We start from the raw sequence: 17,978 nt of genomic DNA, 5'->3' as shown, positions 1-17,978 counted from the left end.
ATTCTTTGCTCAAACTATGAGGAACAGGGAGAATGACATTCTCTTGAGTTATAGATAAATAATATTTTTCTTAAAAACATTCACTAAGGGAGATGAAAATGTCATTCTATCCATAAATTGGGGAGTGCTTTGAGAAACTCTTGCACTGGTGTGTGGATCATATGTAAGATTCGCCTTACAGTTGTGTTTTTTTTCCCCTTACATTATTGTTTTATTTCGTTTTATTCATTATAATTTTTGAGAAAGAAAGAAAGAAAGAAAGAAAGATATAAATAAATAATCAAATAAGTGATTGAAAAGATAGCGATGGATCGAATGAGACTGTAGTGGTATGACCACAATATTATCAAATAACTATTAGTAGAGATGAAAGTCACAGTTTTATAAATTTGGAATAGTTACTACATAACAATATGCTAAGTGATATAAATATTTTCATAGTTATTGAGCTATTATATTCTATTCTCTTTTTAGGGGAAATGAAAATTTTTTTTGTTGAAAGTGTTATAGATAAAAGTAAAAGTTTGCTGAAATAGTATAATAACCTATGAATAGTATCAAAACGTATAAAAAAACTTATAAATAGTAACAAAAATAAGATAAATAATAAAATAAATTAACAAAATTAATCAGAGCGTACACATAATAACAATAACAAATAGTTAAAAAAAAAAAATGTAAAACAAAATCCAGAATTTGCAGCCCAAAAGAAGGGGATGAATAGTATAAGACCGGACAGATAGAGATGGAGTGGAAGTGTAAAAGAAAGAGGAGCGGAAATGAACCAATAGGAAGAGATTCTTACTTAAGAGAAAGTATAAAAACAAGAAACTCCCAACTCTCACAACAGTTCCTGTGGCTTAAACGCGCCTCAAGTATTGGAACTATAGAAAAGAATCATGGAGCAATATTGGCTACGATTTTCCACGCGCTCCTTTATCACGTGGCTAAAACCATTCCCAATCCGTCTTTAGAATATAAATAATAACATCTGGTCTAAATAGTTTAGATTCAGATGATAATGATGACATAGAAAGAGAGACACAAAGACAGAGAGAGAGAGAGAGATGTAGAATGAGCAAAACCATAACCTAACGAAGAAGGAAGCTTTTGAAAGATAAAAAGGAAAAGAGAGAGAGAGATAGAGAGCTAAAGTAGAGAACTCCTTGACCCCATCTCTACAATTTTAGCAATTGACCAACACAGATTAGAGAGAGAGTGGGTGAGTGAGAGTCAGAGATTAGACTTTTATAGAGAGAGAAAGATATTCATAAATCTCCATATCTTATTAATTCCAACCCCATACTTGTTCAAATCTCTGAAATTTATCAACTGGGTCATTTTCAGAAGAGAGAGAGAGATAGGCACATGAATCTTCTAGATATGGTATCATTTTCCATAGTGGGTATGAAGTATTTCACTATTTCTTGAAATTTTATCAACTGGGTCTTGTTCAGAAAAAAGAGTGTGAGAGAAAGAGAGAGGCACATGAATCTTCTAGATACTGTGTTATTCCTAAGTGGGTATTTCATGGTCTAAAGACAGAAACAGAGAAAACGAAAAGATTGCATTTTTATCACAAAATCACAACATGGGTACCCCACCAGCAGAGGAGCTCCTAAGGAAGATAGAGGAGCTAGAAGCAGGTCATGCCAATCTCAAACAAGAGATGTCAAAGCTCGTTCTCTCAGGGAATGAACAACAACACCACCACCATCACCACCACCACAACCACAATCAGCAGAGGTCGCACTCTGTGTCCCCACAGCGCTCTGGTCCACAGCGTAGGCGAGCTGGTGCTTCAGGATTGGACAGTGGAGCTGGAGGAGTGTGGAAGAAGGCTGCTTCAACGTCGTTTCGGCATTCGTCGCCGTTACAGAGAGAGAGCCGGAGCCGTGAGCCTACGAATGTGGATGTGGATGTGAATGTGAGTGGTGGTGGCGGCGGCGGCGCTGGCGGTGGTGGGCCATCAGCTGTGAATTTCACTGATAGGCAGTACTTGAATATATTGCAGTCAATGGGACAGTCTGTACATATATTCGATCTTAATGGTCGTATCATTTACTGGTCAGTGGTTTTAGTACTTTTTTGGTTAATTAAATTCTCTATTGCATGTTCTTTTATTGGTCTTTTGGTCATTTGGGTAATGCTTTGTTTTTGCAGATTTTAATGGTATTTATTCGTTTGGGTATTGCTAGTTTTGAGAATGTTAGCAAAACTTAAGTACTGTTTCTTAGATTCCTCAATTTAAATTCAATTATGCGGTTGCATTGACCAATGAACTACACTGTTGAATTTAAGCATTGGTTGAATAAAATTAGGGAACCAAAGTTAGAGCACCTAAGGAACTCTACCTAAGTTTTGCCATTTTCTTTTACTTGTGTTTCAGTGTATGATTGGTTTTATGTTGTTTTGAGTTTTTATTGGGTGGTTGTTTGATTGCAATGCTTGCTGGAACTGTAGATTGATGGTGTGTTTATTGGAATTGAGAATTTGGGATTGACTCTGGGTTGTGATTCTGAAATTGGGTTGGTACCAATGACAAACTCTGAACTTGAAATTGCATTTTAGCTACTTAATGAATGTATTTTTACATTGATATGTTATTTGTCTTATTGACTATATGGGTAACAGCTTGGTTTACTTAATTTTCCAATTTGGTCTTTTTGGGAATGTTCAATTTTGGCAGGAACCGAACTGCTGAGAATCTATATGGTTATTCTGCAGCGGAAGCCCTTGGCCAGGATGCCGTTGAACTTCTAATTGATCCCCAGAACTATGCCGTAGCAAATAATATAGTATATCGGGTCTCCATGGGAGAGAGCTGGACTGGGCAGATTCCTCTCAAGAATAAGACGGGGGAGACTATTTTAGCTGTTGCAACCAACACTCCGTTCTATGACGATGATGGTACTTTGGTTGGGATTATTTGTGTATCAAGTGATTCACGGCCCTTTCAAGAAATGACAAGTGTGAAGCACCCGGAACCAGATTCTAGTTATGGTCGTCCCAGAAGTGGTGTCTCAATCACAAATAAACTTGGTCTTGATCCTCAGCAGCCTCTGCAATCTGCAATTGCATCAAAAATTTCAAATCTGGTTAGTGTTTTTGTTTTCTCATTTTCCTGTGTTTTATTGTAGTGTGGCATTTCTTGAATGTTAAACCACCAAAATAGGCATCCAAGGTGAGCAACAAAGTTAAGTCAAGAATTCGGACAGGAGAGAATAACATTGATCATGAAGGTGGGAGTGGCGATAGTCATCATTCTGATCATGCTTTCTCAGACACAGTTCTCTCTGACCATAGGGAGGATGCAACTTCAAGTGGAGCTAGCACACCCAGAGGAGATGTACCTCCATCTCCCTTTGGTGTATTTTCTCATGGTGATGAGAAGTGGCCCGGAAAACCCTCCAGAGATTCTGGTGATGAGAGTGAAGGGAAACCTACCATTCACAAGATCATAACCTCAAAGGCAGAAGCGTGGATGGGTAAGAAAGGGATATCATGGCCATGGAAAGGGAATGAGCGAGAAGGTTCAGATGCAAGGACTGCCCGTTTTGCCTGGCCCTGGTTGCGTAATGATCAAGAGAATGAATCAGTTCATCAGAAGACTTCCTCTTCTGGGCCAAAACCAGAATGCCAGGCAAGTGAAAGTAACCGGCCTGGCAATAACGAGGCATCAGGGTCCTGGTCCTCATTTAATGTTAACAGTACAAGCAGTGCCAGCAGCTGCGGAAGTACCAGCAGTACTGTAAATAAGGTCGACTTGGATACTGACTGCTTTGACTATGAAATCCTATGGGAGGACTTGACAATTGGAGAACAAATTGGGCAAGGTAATTTTATATTAAGTGAACAGTATGTGTTTGTGAAATATGGATTCCCCCCCTCTTCAAATTCTGCCATTTAAGTTAATGATGGTAAAGCATGTGACTGAATGGCAAGAATGTCAATGAGTGTAAGCAGTTACCCATTATTGATCTTTCCTATTTTTCCTTTGAATTCATGCTTCTTTGTCCATAAAATATGTACCATGATATATTGCTTGGTCCCATACCAATCTGATTTTTTATTTTTTTACTGAATTTTCTTCTTCTGCAGGTTCTTGTGGAACTGTATATCATGGTCTGTGGTATGGATCAGTATGTTCCTTGTTCTCTAGCTTTAGTTAACTTCAATTTCATGTGGATGCATAAATACAAAACATGATTCCAATTATTTGAGATGAGATGCTGCAGCATTGACTTCTAAATAGGCAAGTCTGGGGCCTGTGTCCATAGGCTACGCATTGAGATTTCATCTCTGCATGTCATGCACATGAGGATACAGTGTTACATTAAATGTGGGTTACTAGACGCCACTATTCTACTCCTATAAACTGATGATGCTGTTGCATGAACTCAGATATTTTTTCCTGTTTTAATTACAAAAACAAGAAGCACAGTTGTGACTTGTCATCTTTGTGTGGTTGAAATTGTATCCATGTTATTGCAGGATGTTGCAGTCAAGGTATTCTCCAAGCAAGAATATTCAGATGAGATATTGGTTTCCTTTAGACAAGAGGTTGGTTTTCTAGTTATCTTGTTATCATAGTTGCTCATGTAATTGGGACATAAAGTCATAAATGACATATTTTCTGGACTCTTGTTCATATATAGAGCATGCTCCATATCTGGATTCTTCTTTGGTTTGTAACTTTTACACACCCACCCATATGCATGTCACATTTTTTCCATTTTTGGTGAGTACATTTTTTGTTGAAGACTGATGTCAAGGTATGGTTTTTTGCTCTCAAGGTATCTCTTATGAAAAGACTTAGACATCCAAACGTTTTACTCTTTATGGGAGCAGTAACCTCTGCTCAACGTCTCTGCATTGTTACAGAGTTTCTCCCGCGGTTCATCCTCAACTTCTCCTTTCAAAATACTATATTACAAATCTTCTAATTCATATTTCTCATGTTCATCCATGTAACTATATCCATATTGATTTGGAAGTTTTCAAGAATGTTGTATGTGCTGAAGGATATTTCTTGTATATATATATATTCTATCAATGCAGTGGAAGTTTATTTCGATTACTACAAAGGAATACATCCAAACTAGATTGGAGACGGCGTGTTCATATGGCTTTGGATATAGTGAGTTTTGAGTACTTTCTTGGTTTTTCATTTTTCTTATTTTTAAATAGTGAAGATCTCTACGTATGTTGGGCATAGTGGATGTGTTGGTTTGCGTCTGTTTTGTGCAATTGCTTTAATTTTTCAGTGATCCCATTTGTGGTGTTCTCAAGCATTCTGTTTGCATTGTTACTTTTATTCTAGATTTGGGTTGCATGAATTTGTGTGCACAAGCTGGTCTATGGTCTTGTATTATCTTCTCCTTAGTGATTTATTGACTGTTACATTGTCCAATCCTTCTACAGGCTCGTGGCATGAATTATCTTCATCATTGCAACCCACCAATCATTCATCGAGATTTGAAGTCTTCAAATCTTTTAGTTGATAAGAACTGGACTGTGAAGGTCTGCCTTTTATTATGGTGTATATAATATATATATATATATATGTATATATATATATTTTTTTCTTTCCCTATCAAGGCAAAGCATAATCTCATTGTTTGTCATCTGAACAGGTTGGTGATTTTGGTCTGTCGCGTCTCAAGCATGAAACATATCTCACAACTAAGACTGGGAAGGGAACGGTATGAGCTAGCACTGAGCAAATTTTTCTTTATGGGTTATATCAATCTAGTCCTTCTAAACTATCTTGCATGAATCTCCATAGAAATTTTCTGTTGACCTGCATTCTACTTTTTTCATGTTTTGTAGCCTCAATGGATGGCACCTGAAGTTCTTCGTAATGAACCTTCAGATGAGAAGTATGTTATGATCTCTAAGCTGGGTCAACATTTAACTTGACTTTGAATCTTGCAATTGAAATGTTTCTTTTCTTCTCTTAAATCTCCAAAATTAAACGTTGATGCCTTAATTTTGGATACATTTAGGTCTGACGTGTACAGCTATGGGGTTATATTGTGGGAGCTTGCCACTGAGAAGATCCCATGGGATAATCTCAACTCAATGCAGGTATTGTTTTCATTTAGAAAATATCAGGACATTCTATCCAAGAAAATTAAAAAAAAAAAAAATAAGAAAAAAAAAAGAAGAAGAAAAAACCACTTTTCAAATTCTTAGGCAATAAATATTGTGTTTATAGTATATTCATCTCTGTTTTATCTGTGAAAGAATCTTTTTTCACGTGACCAAACTGTTGTGACAAATTAAATTCCTCAGCACTCAAAAGTAGATAAATTTCCTGGCAATAAGTGAAAATTGTGTTCTCTGTTGGGTTTTTTATATGGCATTTCTAAACAACAAGAATGTGCTGCACATATGAGCAACTTCTTTAGGATACTTGCAGGTGATTGGAGCTGTAGGGTTCATGAACCAACGGCTAGAGATTCCTACGGATGTGGATCCACAGTGGGCTTCTATAATTGAAAGCTGCTGGCACAGGTGTTTATTCTCTTTATGCTTGTCACTTTGTCTGATTTTTATTACCTAGAGCCACAAAAAAGGTCATACCCAATGCACAAGACTTTCTTGCTTTTGTGGGGTCTAGGTGAGGTGATTGGTAGGGTAGCCTTATCCCCAATTTTGGAGAGGCTAATTCCTTTATCTAGAGCCATAAATAAACTTTAATCATAAGCAATGGTACCCTTCAAAAGAATAACTTGGATTAAATTGACATTTAGATCAATGTCTGAATAGATGCTTGTGCCTACTTTTATGTCAACTACAGGACATGCCACTTTATCCATTCCCTTAATATTATTTGATGATTTCTTTTTTAGCTGAAATTTGCTTCATAGCCACTGAATGTGTTCATGCATGACAAGAAGCTATGACCCTTAGAGCTAAATAAATGATTCATATAACTGGAGCACAAAATATTTGGATTGGGATTCTACTAGTGAGTTTACATATCTTATGTATCCTATACAACTTTAGAAGGTCATGTCAGATGCTTGGTTTTTCAATGTTTAAGTAGCTTGGCATGTTCGGGTTAGGATGTTATGGATTATGATAGGAATATGATTGTGACAATGATCAAAGCATTGTTTTCTTCTTAATCTCATTTTCTGTAGTTTTTAGTTATTAAAACATTTTTTATCATTATCAACTTGCAAATCTGGGGAACATGCTGATCTAAAACTTTGTCAAAATCAGTGATCCAGCAAGCCGACCAGCATTCCAGGAACTGTTGGAAAGGCTTAGAGAATTACAGAGACAATATGCCCTTCAATTCCAGGCAGCCCGTTCTGCAGCTGGAGATGGCGCTCAGTAGGAATTGTAGACCCAATTCATAGTGGCTTTGGATTTCGTGTGCAATATTGACACCTGTGGCATTTTTTCACAAATATTTGCACCCATTATTGGCGCGTGGTGACCACAGATTGCCTTGACCAGCCCGTGGCTTGCGAACCACATAGTTGAGAGTCAAATCCATCCTTGCTTACCACTAGGCCAGATGAAGGGTGAAAACAAAAGGAGAAAGAGTGGTTGTCATCCATGTGAGCTACCTAATTTTGGTGGTGATATGGGTTTGATTGTGTGATGCTTGTTTATTTACATGACATTATAAAGAAATCTTCATAATGCTGTGTAGTGGGAATCATGTTGGTTGGTATTATATGTCACCCAACTTGTGTTTATATGGAGAAATGTCAGGACCACTTAAACAAAAGCTGTACAAAAGAAACACAATTTTACATTTTAGTAGATAGAGTGCCATCAATTACTTTCTTCACTTTTATGATTACTAGTTTAGATCTTGTTGGGTCTCTAATTTGCCACCTCACTGTTTAAAGGGTGAATTAGCTGCCTTGTCGTCTTGAATCAACAGCAGCTAGCTTTTGGCTTTTGCCAGATGGAATAGTAGATGGGCACGCATGCTTCCTTCCAGAGTCAGCTTTTACATTTTACCATTGGTATTTTAAATTGAGTTAAGGTTGTCAAAATCGGGATTTTATGTAGGATTGTGAGAGGTAGGTGATATTGTCAATCATAAGATTGGATTGTGAATTGTATAATTTTACATTATTTGAAAAAAAAAAAAAACAAAAAATATACATTGATATGCTAAATAATTACATAAATTATACATTAATTGATATAATTATCATACAACACTATATCTATTTGTAAGCATCATTTAAAGGTCCAAATCTTCTGTTTAACTTTTCCTGTTTCACTCTATATTCCACCAATAAAAGCTTGCCACGTATTCACCTAATTAATTAAATACTACAATTAATTAATAATGATAAAATTAATAAGTCAATAATGATAGTATTTAATTAATTATGTTAACTCGTAGCAAGCTTTCATTGGTGGAGTATAAAGTGGAGCAGGAAAAGTGAGACAGAAGATTTGGATTCCATTTAAAGAGGTCAAAAATCTCAAAATGTGACACTCTATTGAGATATTTTTTATTTGGGCCTAAATGACATTCTCTCTACATTAGAGTGAAAAAACTTGGTCTATTGAGATTTTATTTTTCATTTGGGTCTAATTAAGCCTTCTATCATGTTAAAAAAGATTACAAGAAATCAAAGTCGTTTGAGATTATTAGAATCATACAATCCTACCGATCTTGAACGATTGCAAAGATCCTTGAAAGATCAGGATCATTTTGGGTAGGTGGGATTGTAAAATTGTAAGATCGTAGGATCCAGATCGGGATTTTGACAATCATGGTTACCATTAAATGCACAATGGTGCTGGGACGTGGCAATGTGCTTTGTTGAAAGAAGACAGATTCTCTAGCAAAGTAGCAAATGATATGGTATTAATCTATTAATCCTCCCTACATTAATGTGCATTTGAATTGGCCTGTTTGTTGAAAGTGGTGTATAAATAAGTTGGAAGTACAAAAAATAAAATAAAGCCCTTGTTTATTTGCTTTTGTTGGGTGGTTTACTTTGCTAATTTGCTAAAAGTGGTGTAGAAATGAGCAAGGTGTGAAAAAATAAGCAGTTATTTTCTTTTGTCAGGTGAGTTAAAAAAAGAATAGTGTTGTGGTATCTTCTGTAGTGCTTCATGTTTATAGTTCAAAAATCACCTTCTACTCCTTGACTATCTATTCTAAAAAAGAAGAGCAAAAGCAAGTTAAAATGTTGAGGATCACAAGGTGCAATTGCAACAACTAAAGAAGCCTAGCAAACAGCCGAAGCAAATGCACATTAAAAAAACACCGAAAAAGAGAAACAGAAAAAGAAAAGAACAAAAATTTTATTTGGAGGCATGTTCATAATAGTATCGGGGTGAAGGCTTGCCTTGCTAGAAGAGGAATAGGGGACAAGGATGTGTGTTCCATATGTCGAAGCGAGATCAAAACTTTTATTTAGAGGTGTGTTCGTAATAGTATCAAGGTGAAGACTTGCCTTGCTAGAAGAGGAATAGGGGATGAGGATGTGTGTTCCATATGTCGAAGTGAGCTGGAATCCATAGTGCATGCCTTGCGAGATTGCCCTCGGGTTAGGGCCGTGTGGTTTCAGTTGGGTGTTAAGGAGTTGAATCAAGTGTTTTGGGGGAGCAACCTTCAAGATTGGTTGGGTATAAATGGGAAAGCAGGTAGCAGGATGAGCAATGGGGGAGTGCTGTGGAGTGTGCTATATTCCTTTACTGTTTGGCTGATTTGGAAGAGCAGAAACCAGATTGTGATTTCCAGGAAAGTGCAAAATCCAAGTTGTCATCGGAGATTGTGAATCAAACAATGGAGTTCATGTGTTGTGTCAACCCCCCAAGAAATCCAGTCCAAAATAGGGTGAAAAGGATCCGCTAGGAGAAACCCCCTGATGGTTGGATGAAGTAGAATACTAATGGATGTGCTGCTAGTAGTCTGGGACAAGCTGGTTGTGGAGGCCTTGTTAGAGATAGCCATGGAAGTTGGGTATTTAGGTTTTCTAGGCATATAGGGATAACTAATAGCCTTGTGGAAGAATTGTGGGGCTTAAGGGATGGGCTGATTCTGTGCAACAATCTAAATATCATTTTCCTTCTTGTTGAACTTGACACTAAAGCTATTGTGGATATTTTAAATAGGTCAGGTTATGTGAATAATGTGGTTTCCCCAATTTTGGATCATTGTAGGTTGCTGGCGTCCCAGTTTCATCGGATCCAATTTAAGCACTACTACCACCAGGCGAATAGGTGCACTGATGTGCTCGCAAAGAAGAGTGCTGGCTAGGAGCTAAATTTTGTGTCTTTTGAAAGTCCACCTGTGGACATTTTTAGTGTTTTTGAGCAAGATCTTAATAGAATGTACTTTAATAGGCTATGTCCTGAACTTGATGTGGTTTTTTAGTTTTCAATGAATCTTTGTTTTAACCAAAAAAAAAAAAAAAAACAAAAATTCATGTTAAAGGACAATTGTATGGTACACTATTTTGTAGGGGTATTAGTGATAGAGATGCCAATATGGTGGTGCCGGATCGGATCATAAAGGTCTCTTTCCCATCTTGTCTCCTCCTTGGGGCAGAGAAAATCCATTCAAAGTGGGCACAAGTTAGGTTGAGCTGGGACTAATGAAGAAATTTTACTATTGCTAATGAGATGGCATCGATGTTGATAAGAGAGAAGAAGGGGGGAGAGCGGTTGCAAGAGTATTAAGAAAGAAGGATAAGTATTTAGAGCTATTAAATTGTTAATTTTGATATTAGTTGAGAAGTTGATTTTCTTTGGCAAATCCATTTTTAGAAAAATTTCACTCTTGAACTTCAATGGATGGAGTGTCTACGTAAGTTTAAGACTTTTTAGTTGTACATTACAAATATTTTTGGACCCCATTCATGGTCTAGCTTAATGAACATGGAACGTTTTCAAAAATGAGAGAACAGCCAACATCACCTCGGGCTTCTAAATGACAACAGCCAATCTTGATACGCACTGTCTGGAAGTTTTATTGGGCCTTTATTTTGGTTTCTAAAGAGAAGATATTAATGGGGCAGTGGGGTTCAATCTCAAATCCATAAGGGGGACTAGACCAGGTTATGCCACCAAAAATTCTAAGTAGGCCAATCATTTTGCTACCAAATTTAAACTAGGCAATACTAACAAGATTAACCTTGTTAACACTATGAGATTTGTTTCAAAGCCCCTCGGGGTATAGTGCCTGAAATGATAAATATTGGCATCCCACTTTAGAATTTTTACTTCTCTTTTGGTATTGAGTAAAACAAGATTCATCAATACCAAAACAAAAATAGCATGTAATTATGCAAACACGATTCATTACATAGAAACATAGTTTCACTACAAAAAAAACGTGGGTTATAGCCGCGTTTTTTGTAGTGAAACCATGTCAGACCTATAGTTGCAGACTTTAGGCTGCATCTTCAAATGTGGCAATAGAAACTATAGGTCAAATGGGGCTATAGTCGTGTTTTTAGGGGCTATAGCCGCGTTTTAAAAACGCAACTATAGGACACCATTTTTTTTTTGGTAGTTTTAGACGCTTCCACTGACTAAATTATCTCTGTAAGCATTAACCATTTCATATTGCAATAGCATGCAAATGTTTCTAACCAAATTTGAAAACCCAAATTCCTGTAAAATCCTCCAATGGCTCTCTATCGAAGCAAATGTAGAATGGCAGCTCAGCCCAATTTGGGTCTATCTGTTCTAGATATTGAAAAATAAATATATTGTAAGCCTTTGGAAGCCAAAGGCATATGTATATTAGAGAATGGATTTAAATAGGAGGCAGAGGCAGTGAGGCACTAACCTCTAGCTCATTTGCAATTATGTCAACATTAACTGCCTTGATCTTAACAGCAGCAAGTTCTTTCTCCCTCCAACAAATAAAATACCATCTTTGCTTGAAATACAGCCACAAAAAAATTGATAAAATAGAAGAGAGTGAAACGAAATTTTAAATAAAACTTCGTGCTGCAATCCCCAATTAACAAAGTAAAAAAAATAAAAATTCCAGATTTGACCTGTATCAAGTAGTGAATACGAGTTTAGAAACAAATAGGGTTTAATTTACAATCATATTATCAACATGCCCAAAATTCCAGGATGATGAATCTTTTTTTTATATTATTTTTTTTAAAAAATTATTATTATTGTTAAGTCACACACGATCTTAATGGATTTTGAACTTATAACCTCACCCTTCATCTAAAATTTATAAGGAGAGTAAAAAATAATTGAATTAGAGCTCATTGGCGATTCTAAGATATTACTTAAAGCTACGATAACGTGGCAAACACAGTGGAAATAAACATCCCATCTCCAGACCTGAAGAAAAATAAAAAATAAAAAATAAAAAAAAGTCTATTTAAGAATGGGAAAACAATATTGTGATTGTAACAAAATGATATGGCCAAAAATGGAGAAGGTATCTTGCGTGCCCACTCTCTATGGAATGGGCCACTCGCAAACATGTGGGTTCTGCTTCATAAAGTGGGCACATAAGATGGTTTTTGCCAAACATGAGTTCATCCATTTTAATTGTAGACAGCAGCATGTAAGCACATGCCATTTTTGATTTTTTGCGAACACAGATATGGTGGTCTCAAGAATGTGATTGGGCTTATGACATTGGCTTTAGCATGTGCTTATGATTATGACAAGAGTCAACAATTGCACCATAGTTTGGCCCATATGTAACTAAAGCAAAACTTAAAAAGTTTACCTAGTGATTGAACACACTTCAGAAGATTTGTTTTTGTTTTTTTTTGTTTTTAATAAAAGTAAATGCTATTCAAGAAAAAGAAGAAGAAAAAGAAAAAGAAAACAAATGGTATGCAGTATGCACTAATATTAGCATTAGCATTAGGCTCAACAAATAAAACTTTTACAATAAACATGGCTAAACTCACCTAAAACCAGTTTGCATCAAACTCAACAATTTGTAGGCCAAATTTATTTATGAACAGTATCTCAATACAAGTATTGAGACATTGTTCATCAACAAAACACCAACAAATAATTTTATATTTCTCTCTCTCTCTCTCTCTCTCTCTCTCTCTCTCTCTCTCTCTCTCTCTCTCTCTCACACCTTAGACTACCACAATCCACCCTTACCACAGACCACAATTAATCCACCCTCAATTTGAAACACCTTCAACCACCACAAAATTCAACCACTAGCGATCCTAGTAGACGTTCTCAAGACTCTCGTTACATCGGTGAGCCCACTGTCTTTGTTCATGTATGTCGTCATCGCATACAGCAGTTCCCAACACCATACGTGATTGAGTGAATTGTGAATTTTCTGGATTGATGCAAGTAGAGCAGGGAAATCAAATTGAATTGATGCAGGTTGTATGGGAAAGATTGGGATTTTTTTTTTTTTTTTTTTGAGTTGATGTGGGGTGAATGGAAAAATCAAATTAGTGTAATTCGAGTTGTGATTTTGGGTCTTGGAGTGTAAATGTGTAGTGAAAACTGAAATAATATTTAAATGAAATAGAGATTGAGTAGGGAGGTTGATGTCAATATACTATATATATGAATAATGATAGAAAAAGCGGAATTTTTATGTTAGATTTCGCGAAAACTCTATTGAACCTAATACTAATGGTCTAATTACTCCTTCTACAGTGTCCCCCTTCTAATAAATAAACTTATTAATAAAACATTGATATTTTCATATCCATTCAAGCATACACTCCTTTAGAAAAATAAAAATATTTAATAAAACATCGATATTATCATATCCATTCAAGCATGTCAAGCTAAAGTAACATCAAGAATGCCCTGACCATGTTACGATTTGGACCTGTATTACACGTTTAAAAAATGTTAACATGTAATCGCGGAAGGATATTGGAATTATAGAGCTCAACTTTGACAGTATGCATAAAAATGAACATGTGAGGCAAAGCAAATACTCAAAATTACTCAGAGAACAAACTCCATTAACAAAGAATAGAAGGGGCCGTTGTAGTCAAACACACACACACGTGGCATGTGTACGCACAAACTTATAAGTGTCTCGAGATATCAAATCACATAAGCAAGGTTTATATATCCTAACTCCACTTGTGTTGCCTTGCCAGGAAAGGACCAGACTTAGCACATGATTTTGCTGTTTATGATAGTCAGTCTATGGACATCTCCATGTTATTGCTTTTATTTAATCTATGAAGCTCTTTCGTTACCCAAAAAAAAAATAAAAACCTTTACTTGTGTTTTTACTTAGTGTGCGGCATGATGAAATTTACCAATTTATTTTACTATTCAATTTATTTTTGTTACTATTTATGGATCCTATTGCATTTTTTGGTATTATTCATTGGTATTATTCATAAGTCCCACTGTACTATTTCAACTAAATTTTAACTTTATTTGCGGTACTTTCAACAAAAAGTTTTCAATTTTAACAAAATAAACGGATCCCAAACATACCCGTATCATATATTTTTTTCACAGTCGATTTAAAGCTTGAAAAAAGAAAGTAGGTAGGTTGACTAGCATAAAATTTTAGTTATTTTTATCATGAATAGATCTACAACATATACAAGTTAGGGCATCGCCTACAAAATTATATATGACTAATTCTCATTAGTCTATTGAAAATCTATAGGTGATTCCAAAGTTTTGGAATAACTAAGGCTTGATTATTCACAATTTAGGCCAAGTGCCTTGGAGCTTAGAAAGAAATATAGTTAACAAACTCAAAATACTAAGGAGGAGTTTGGATTCGGCTTATCTTGCGTCCACGTTTGCCTTCAACGCGTTTCAGACTTTTTTTTTTTTTTTTTTGGAAGCCGCACTTATTGACTTTTCCACAGTGAACAGTGCATTTGTGCACTGTTCACGGACTCACAAATTACACTTTTCAGCAACTTTTTCATTAAAAATGGGTCCCACGGTACTATTCACACATTTAAAAATTATTTTGTTACAGTGTTTTCAGTTTTCAGTTTTCAATTTCAGCAAAATAAGTTGACTTTGACTCGAAAATTTTGGTTTAGTTTTGTTAAGAATGCAGTTAATAGCCATAGCGGGGTTTTCAATTTCATATTCATTAACCCAATCAAACCAACGACAATTCATTCTAATAATTCCTATATGTATATATACCTTCTGTACTATGAATCTTTAGAGTCTAAAATTAATTCCATTTGTTTGTGAACAACAGGCTTCAGGAAAGTTGGGATGGGTTTTTCTAACTTCGGAGAGTTTGGGCTTGGGAATAGAAATCTCGGCTTAAAGTCAACTGTTTAGAGTCTGTCTGTTAGGTCCGGTCAGTGACAGTGGGCGTCATGTACGTACGATTCAGAAGTAGTTGGCATATGAGGCCATTGGCTACTTCGATATTAATGAGTTCACCGGCCAATATGCCAATAAGCATTCATTTTCCCAAACCAGTTGAATATTCAGCCATTTGATTTAGCATTTCTTAGTTGGCCACAATCGAACGTACAGAAATGTGAAGAAAACTGAGAACCCCTTCAACTACGTGCATTAATGTCGTCCTCCGTATTTGACACTATAAAGGCTACTAATACTCTTTGCTAATCTGTTAACTCAGCAAACATATCCTTTCTTTCTTGTACCAGTATTTGTTTCCTCTTATTCTAGAAAAGAAGATGGGGAAGCTTTCTAAGTACTGTGGTGTGTTTGGTGTGATGTTGGTATTGTTAGTGATAGCTGTAGGGACAACAGAATGTAGGAAAATTGAAAAAGATACATTTTCTGATGGCATAGGAGGTGGAGGAGGCGTTGGGGGTGGTGGAGGAGGGGGAGTTGGAGGAGGTGGTGGTGCTGGGGGAGGAGTTGGAGTTGGTGTTGGTGGGGGTGGGGGTGCAGGTGGTGGCATTGGAGGTGGAGGTGGTGCTGGCGGCGGTGCAGGTGGAGGCATTGGAGGTGGGTCTGGTGGTGGTGTAGGAATTGGAGGTGGAGCTGGTGGGGGTGCTGGTGGTGGCATCGGAGGTGGAGGTGGTGCTGGTGGTGGTGCAGGTGGAGGCATTGGAGGTGGGTCTGGTGGTGGTGTAGGAATTGGAGGTGGAGCTGGTGGGGGTGCTGGTGGTGGCATCGGAGGTGGAGGTGGTGCTGGTGGTGGTGCAGGTGGAGGCATTGGAGGTGGGTCTGGTGGTGGTGTAGGAATTGGAGGAGGAGTTGGTGGGGGTGCAGGTGGTGGCATCGGAGGTGGAGGTGGTGCTGGCGGGGGTGCAGGTGGAGGCATTGGAGGTGGGTCTGGTGGTGGTGGTGTTGGTGGGGGTGCAGGTGGAGGCATTGGAGGTGGTGGTGGTGCTGGAGGGGGTATTGGCGGTGGATTTTAAACCAAAAGTTTAAATCTTGGAATGTAATGTAATGTAGTACCGTGCTAGTGCATGGATGTTGCTTATTTAAAGATAAAACAATTGAAATAAATTGAAGAGCAAGAGCTTTCTCAATAGCTTCCTTCACTTCGTCCATGCAAATTATAATTCTTAAGTTCCATATCATTCGTAAATTGTGAAGCACACCCCCAACAGTTTCTTCTACTTGCTAATAGTGACCAACTTCATAGCCACACTGGCAGCCATTTGCCCATTTGGTGCCATCAATGTAATCTATGGATACGAAGGGTGCAACTTCTTTGTTCAGCCAGTTTTCTTAACAAAGGAGCTCGCTCTTATGACTTTCCATGGCACTTAAATTAGTCCACATGTTTAGATTCCTGTTTAATTTACAATATTCTCGATGTTAGAATACACACACACACACAAAAAAGAGTTTGCTGCACAGAAAAGAAAAAAGAAGATTAGCGCCCTTGAAATTGTGTTATCTTGGACCACACCATCTATGTTAGTTTGGTTGTTTTTTTTTTGATATCCTAATTCCTTTGTTCTTGTTTATAAATCAAGTATGATTGGAGATCCAATTGGGGCCAGTGGAGCTTGAGCTTTCTTACTCAGCGTCATCATAACTCCAGTTGGTCCAGCCTTGTGGTACAATGGTCTTTAGAGGGTATGTCTTTGCAGAAATCACTCATAGCGAAAATTCATGATATAAAGAACGAAAAGAAAGTGAATTTAATGAATTACATGGAAGACAGATCTGCCACGGCCAAAGATAAAGTCAATTTAACCTTGGATGTAACAACTGTCATAGTAATGCCTGCCTTTGTAATCAAAGAGAGTGTTGTTTTTGATAAAAATTTGGACAATTTCTCAATTTATACATGTCATCCTTACGCAGAGGCCAAGCTAATCTTCTCTATATCGTTTCAATTTCATCGGATGTCCCCAAAGGGATGTCAAAGAGAGTGTTATGTGTACTGAAGAATGTGCAATGGTAAAATGCAATTTGGTCAGCGCAGCAACAACCGCAGCCACTGATTGATTTTGTGAGGTATAGCGATCCCAGTGGTGGCCTCATTCTGCATTGTTGAAGAAAAAAAATAAATAAAGTTAATGCTGAACATTGAATGAGAAATCATTATTGGAAAATACAGAGACAAATTTAAGGTTGATGTTGAACTTGGTACATATATTGTTTTCCCCGCTGGGCCGCTACCTTATAAATGGTTTATTAAAATATGATTAATTTTCCTTTCTAAAATATTATAGTAGTACTTTATGTGAGAGATGCCATTGTGAAACAGAGGATATACAGTCCACGCAATATGGGGTTGCCAACCGCTTAAAGAAATCTGGTGGGAAGAACAGTGTTTCAGGAGTCAGCTAACAACTCATTTTGTGGATTTCAGGGACTTATGGACAGGTGCGTTAAATTATAAAGAACACAACCTAGCTGAACGTTTTGCCTATGTAGCCTGGAGCATTTGGTACAATCGCAACGTGGCACGAGCGAACTACACCCACTTACCCCTATCAATGATATATCAAGACATGCTAGAAAGACTACAAGAATTTCAAACGGGCCAGGACCTCCCAGCCACCTCGGTCCCGCTGCTAGAGCCGGCCCATTGGATACCTCCTAGGAGTCCCACCCTCAAAGTAAACTTTGAT

The 17,978-nt window shown here is 37.2% G+C and overlaps 2 protein-coding genes and 1 non-coding gene across 4 annotated transcripts; 2 read left to right on the top strand and 1 right to left on the bottom strand.

Annotated features, from left to right (window-relative positions):
* Positions 1 to 1,011: 1,011 nt before the first annotated feature.
* Positions 1,012 to 7,813, top strand: LOC126688899 (uncharacterized). Of its 2 annotated transcripts, none has more exons than XR_007644365.1 (13): positions 1,012 to 2,067; positions 2,690 to 3,098; positions 3,176 to 3,836; positions 4,102 to 4,142; positions 4,495 to 4,563; positions 4,797 to 4,897; positions 5,062 to 5,140; positions 5,425 to 5,523; positions 5,637 to 5,705; positions 5,833 to 5,882; positions 6,009 to 6,090; positions 6,414 to 6,519; positions 7,234 to 7,345. XR_007644365.1 is itself a non-coding variant. In XM_050383825.1 (13 exons), the coding sequence occupies exons 1-13, from the start codon at positions 1,592 to 1,594 to the stop codon at positions 7,349 to 7,351; spliced, it is 2,349 nt and encodes a 782-aa protein (XP_050239782.1). In that variant the 5' UTR covers positions 1,013 to 1,591; the 3' UTR covers positions 7,352 to 7,813. The 2 variants fall into 2 exon arrangements, 1 of the variants encoding a protein (XP_050239782.1); XM_050383825.1 differs by having other exon boundaries at positions 1,013 to 2,067; positions 6,425 to 6,519; positions 7,234 to 7,813.
* A 7,798-nt stretch (positions 7,814 to 15,611) lies between these two features.
* LOC126690237 (glycine-rich cell wall structural protein-like) lies at positions 15,612 to 16,304 on the top strand. The gene has a single exon (XM_050385360.1). The coding sequence runs from the start codon at positions 15,612 to 15,614 to the stop codon at positions 16,302 to 16,304; it is 693 nt and encodes a 230-aa protein (XP_050241317.1).
* An 855-nt stretch (positions 16,305 to 17,159) lies between these two features.
* LOC126690685 (U6 spliceosomal RNA) lies at positions 17,160 to 17,262 on the bottom strand. Its single transcript, XR_007644722.1, has one exon. It is a non-coding gene; the product is annotated as a U6 spliceosomal RNA (small nuclear RNA).
* Between the last annotated feature and the right edge of the window lie 716 nt (positions 17,263 to 17,978).

Source organism: Quercus robur, chromosome 6 (assembly GCF_932294415.1).
Source record: "Quercus robur chromosome 6, dhQueRobu3.1, whole genome shotgun sequence".
NCBI lineage: Eukaryota > Viridiplantae > Streptophyta > Magnoliopsida > Fagales > Fagaceae > Quercus > Quercus robur.
The sequence above is the reverse complement of the archived record's forward strand: the minus strand, read 5'-3'. Positions and strand labels throughout refer to the sequence as shown.

What these genes read in the sequence shown, in the direction of transcription:
- LOC126688899 (XM_050383825.1), top strand. Translation starts at nt 1,592, where the DNA reads ATGGGTACCCCACCAGCAGAGGAGCTCCTAAGGAAGATAGAGGAGCTA. An exon ending in TGGAGAACAAATTGGGCAAG is followed by an intron (nt 3,837 to 4,101) that starts GTAATTTTATAT and finishes CTTCTTCTGCAG; the next exon opens with GTTCTTGTGGAACTGTATAT. An exon ending in AATGAACCTTCAGATGAGAA is followed by an intron (nt 5,883 to 6,008) that starts GTATGTTATGAT and finishes GGATACATTTAG; the next exon opens with GTCTGACGTGTACAGCTATG.
- LOC126690237 (XM_050385360.1), top strand. Translation starts at nt 15,612, where the DNA reads ATGGGGAAGCTTTCTAAGTACTGTGGTGTGTTTGGTGTGATGTTGGTA.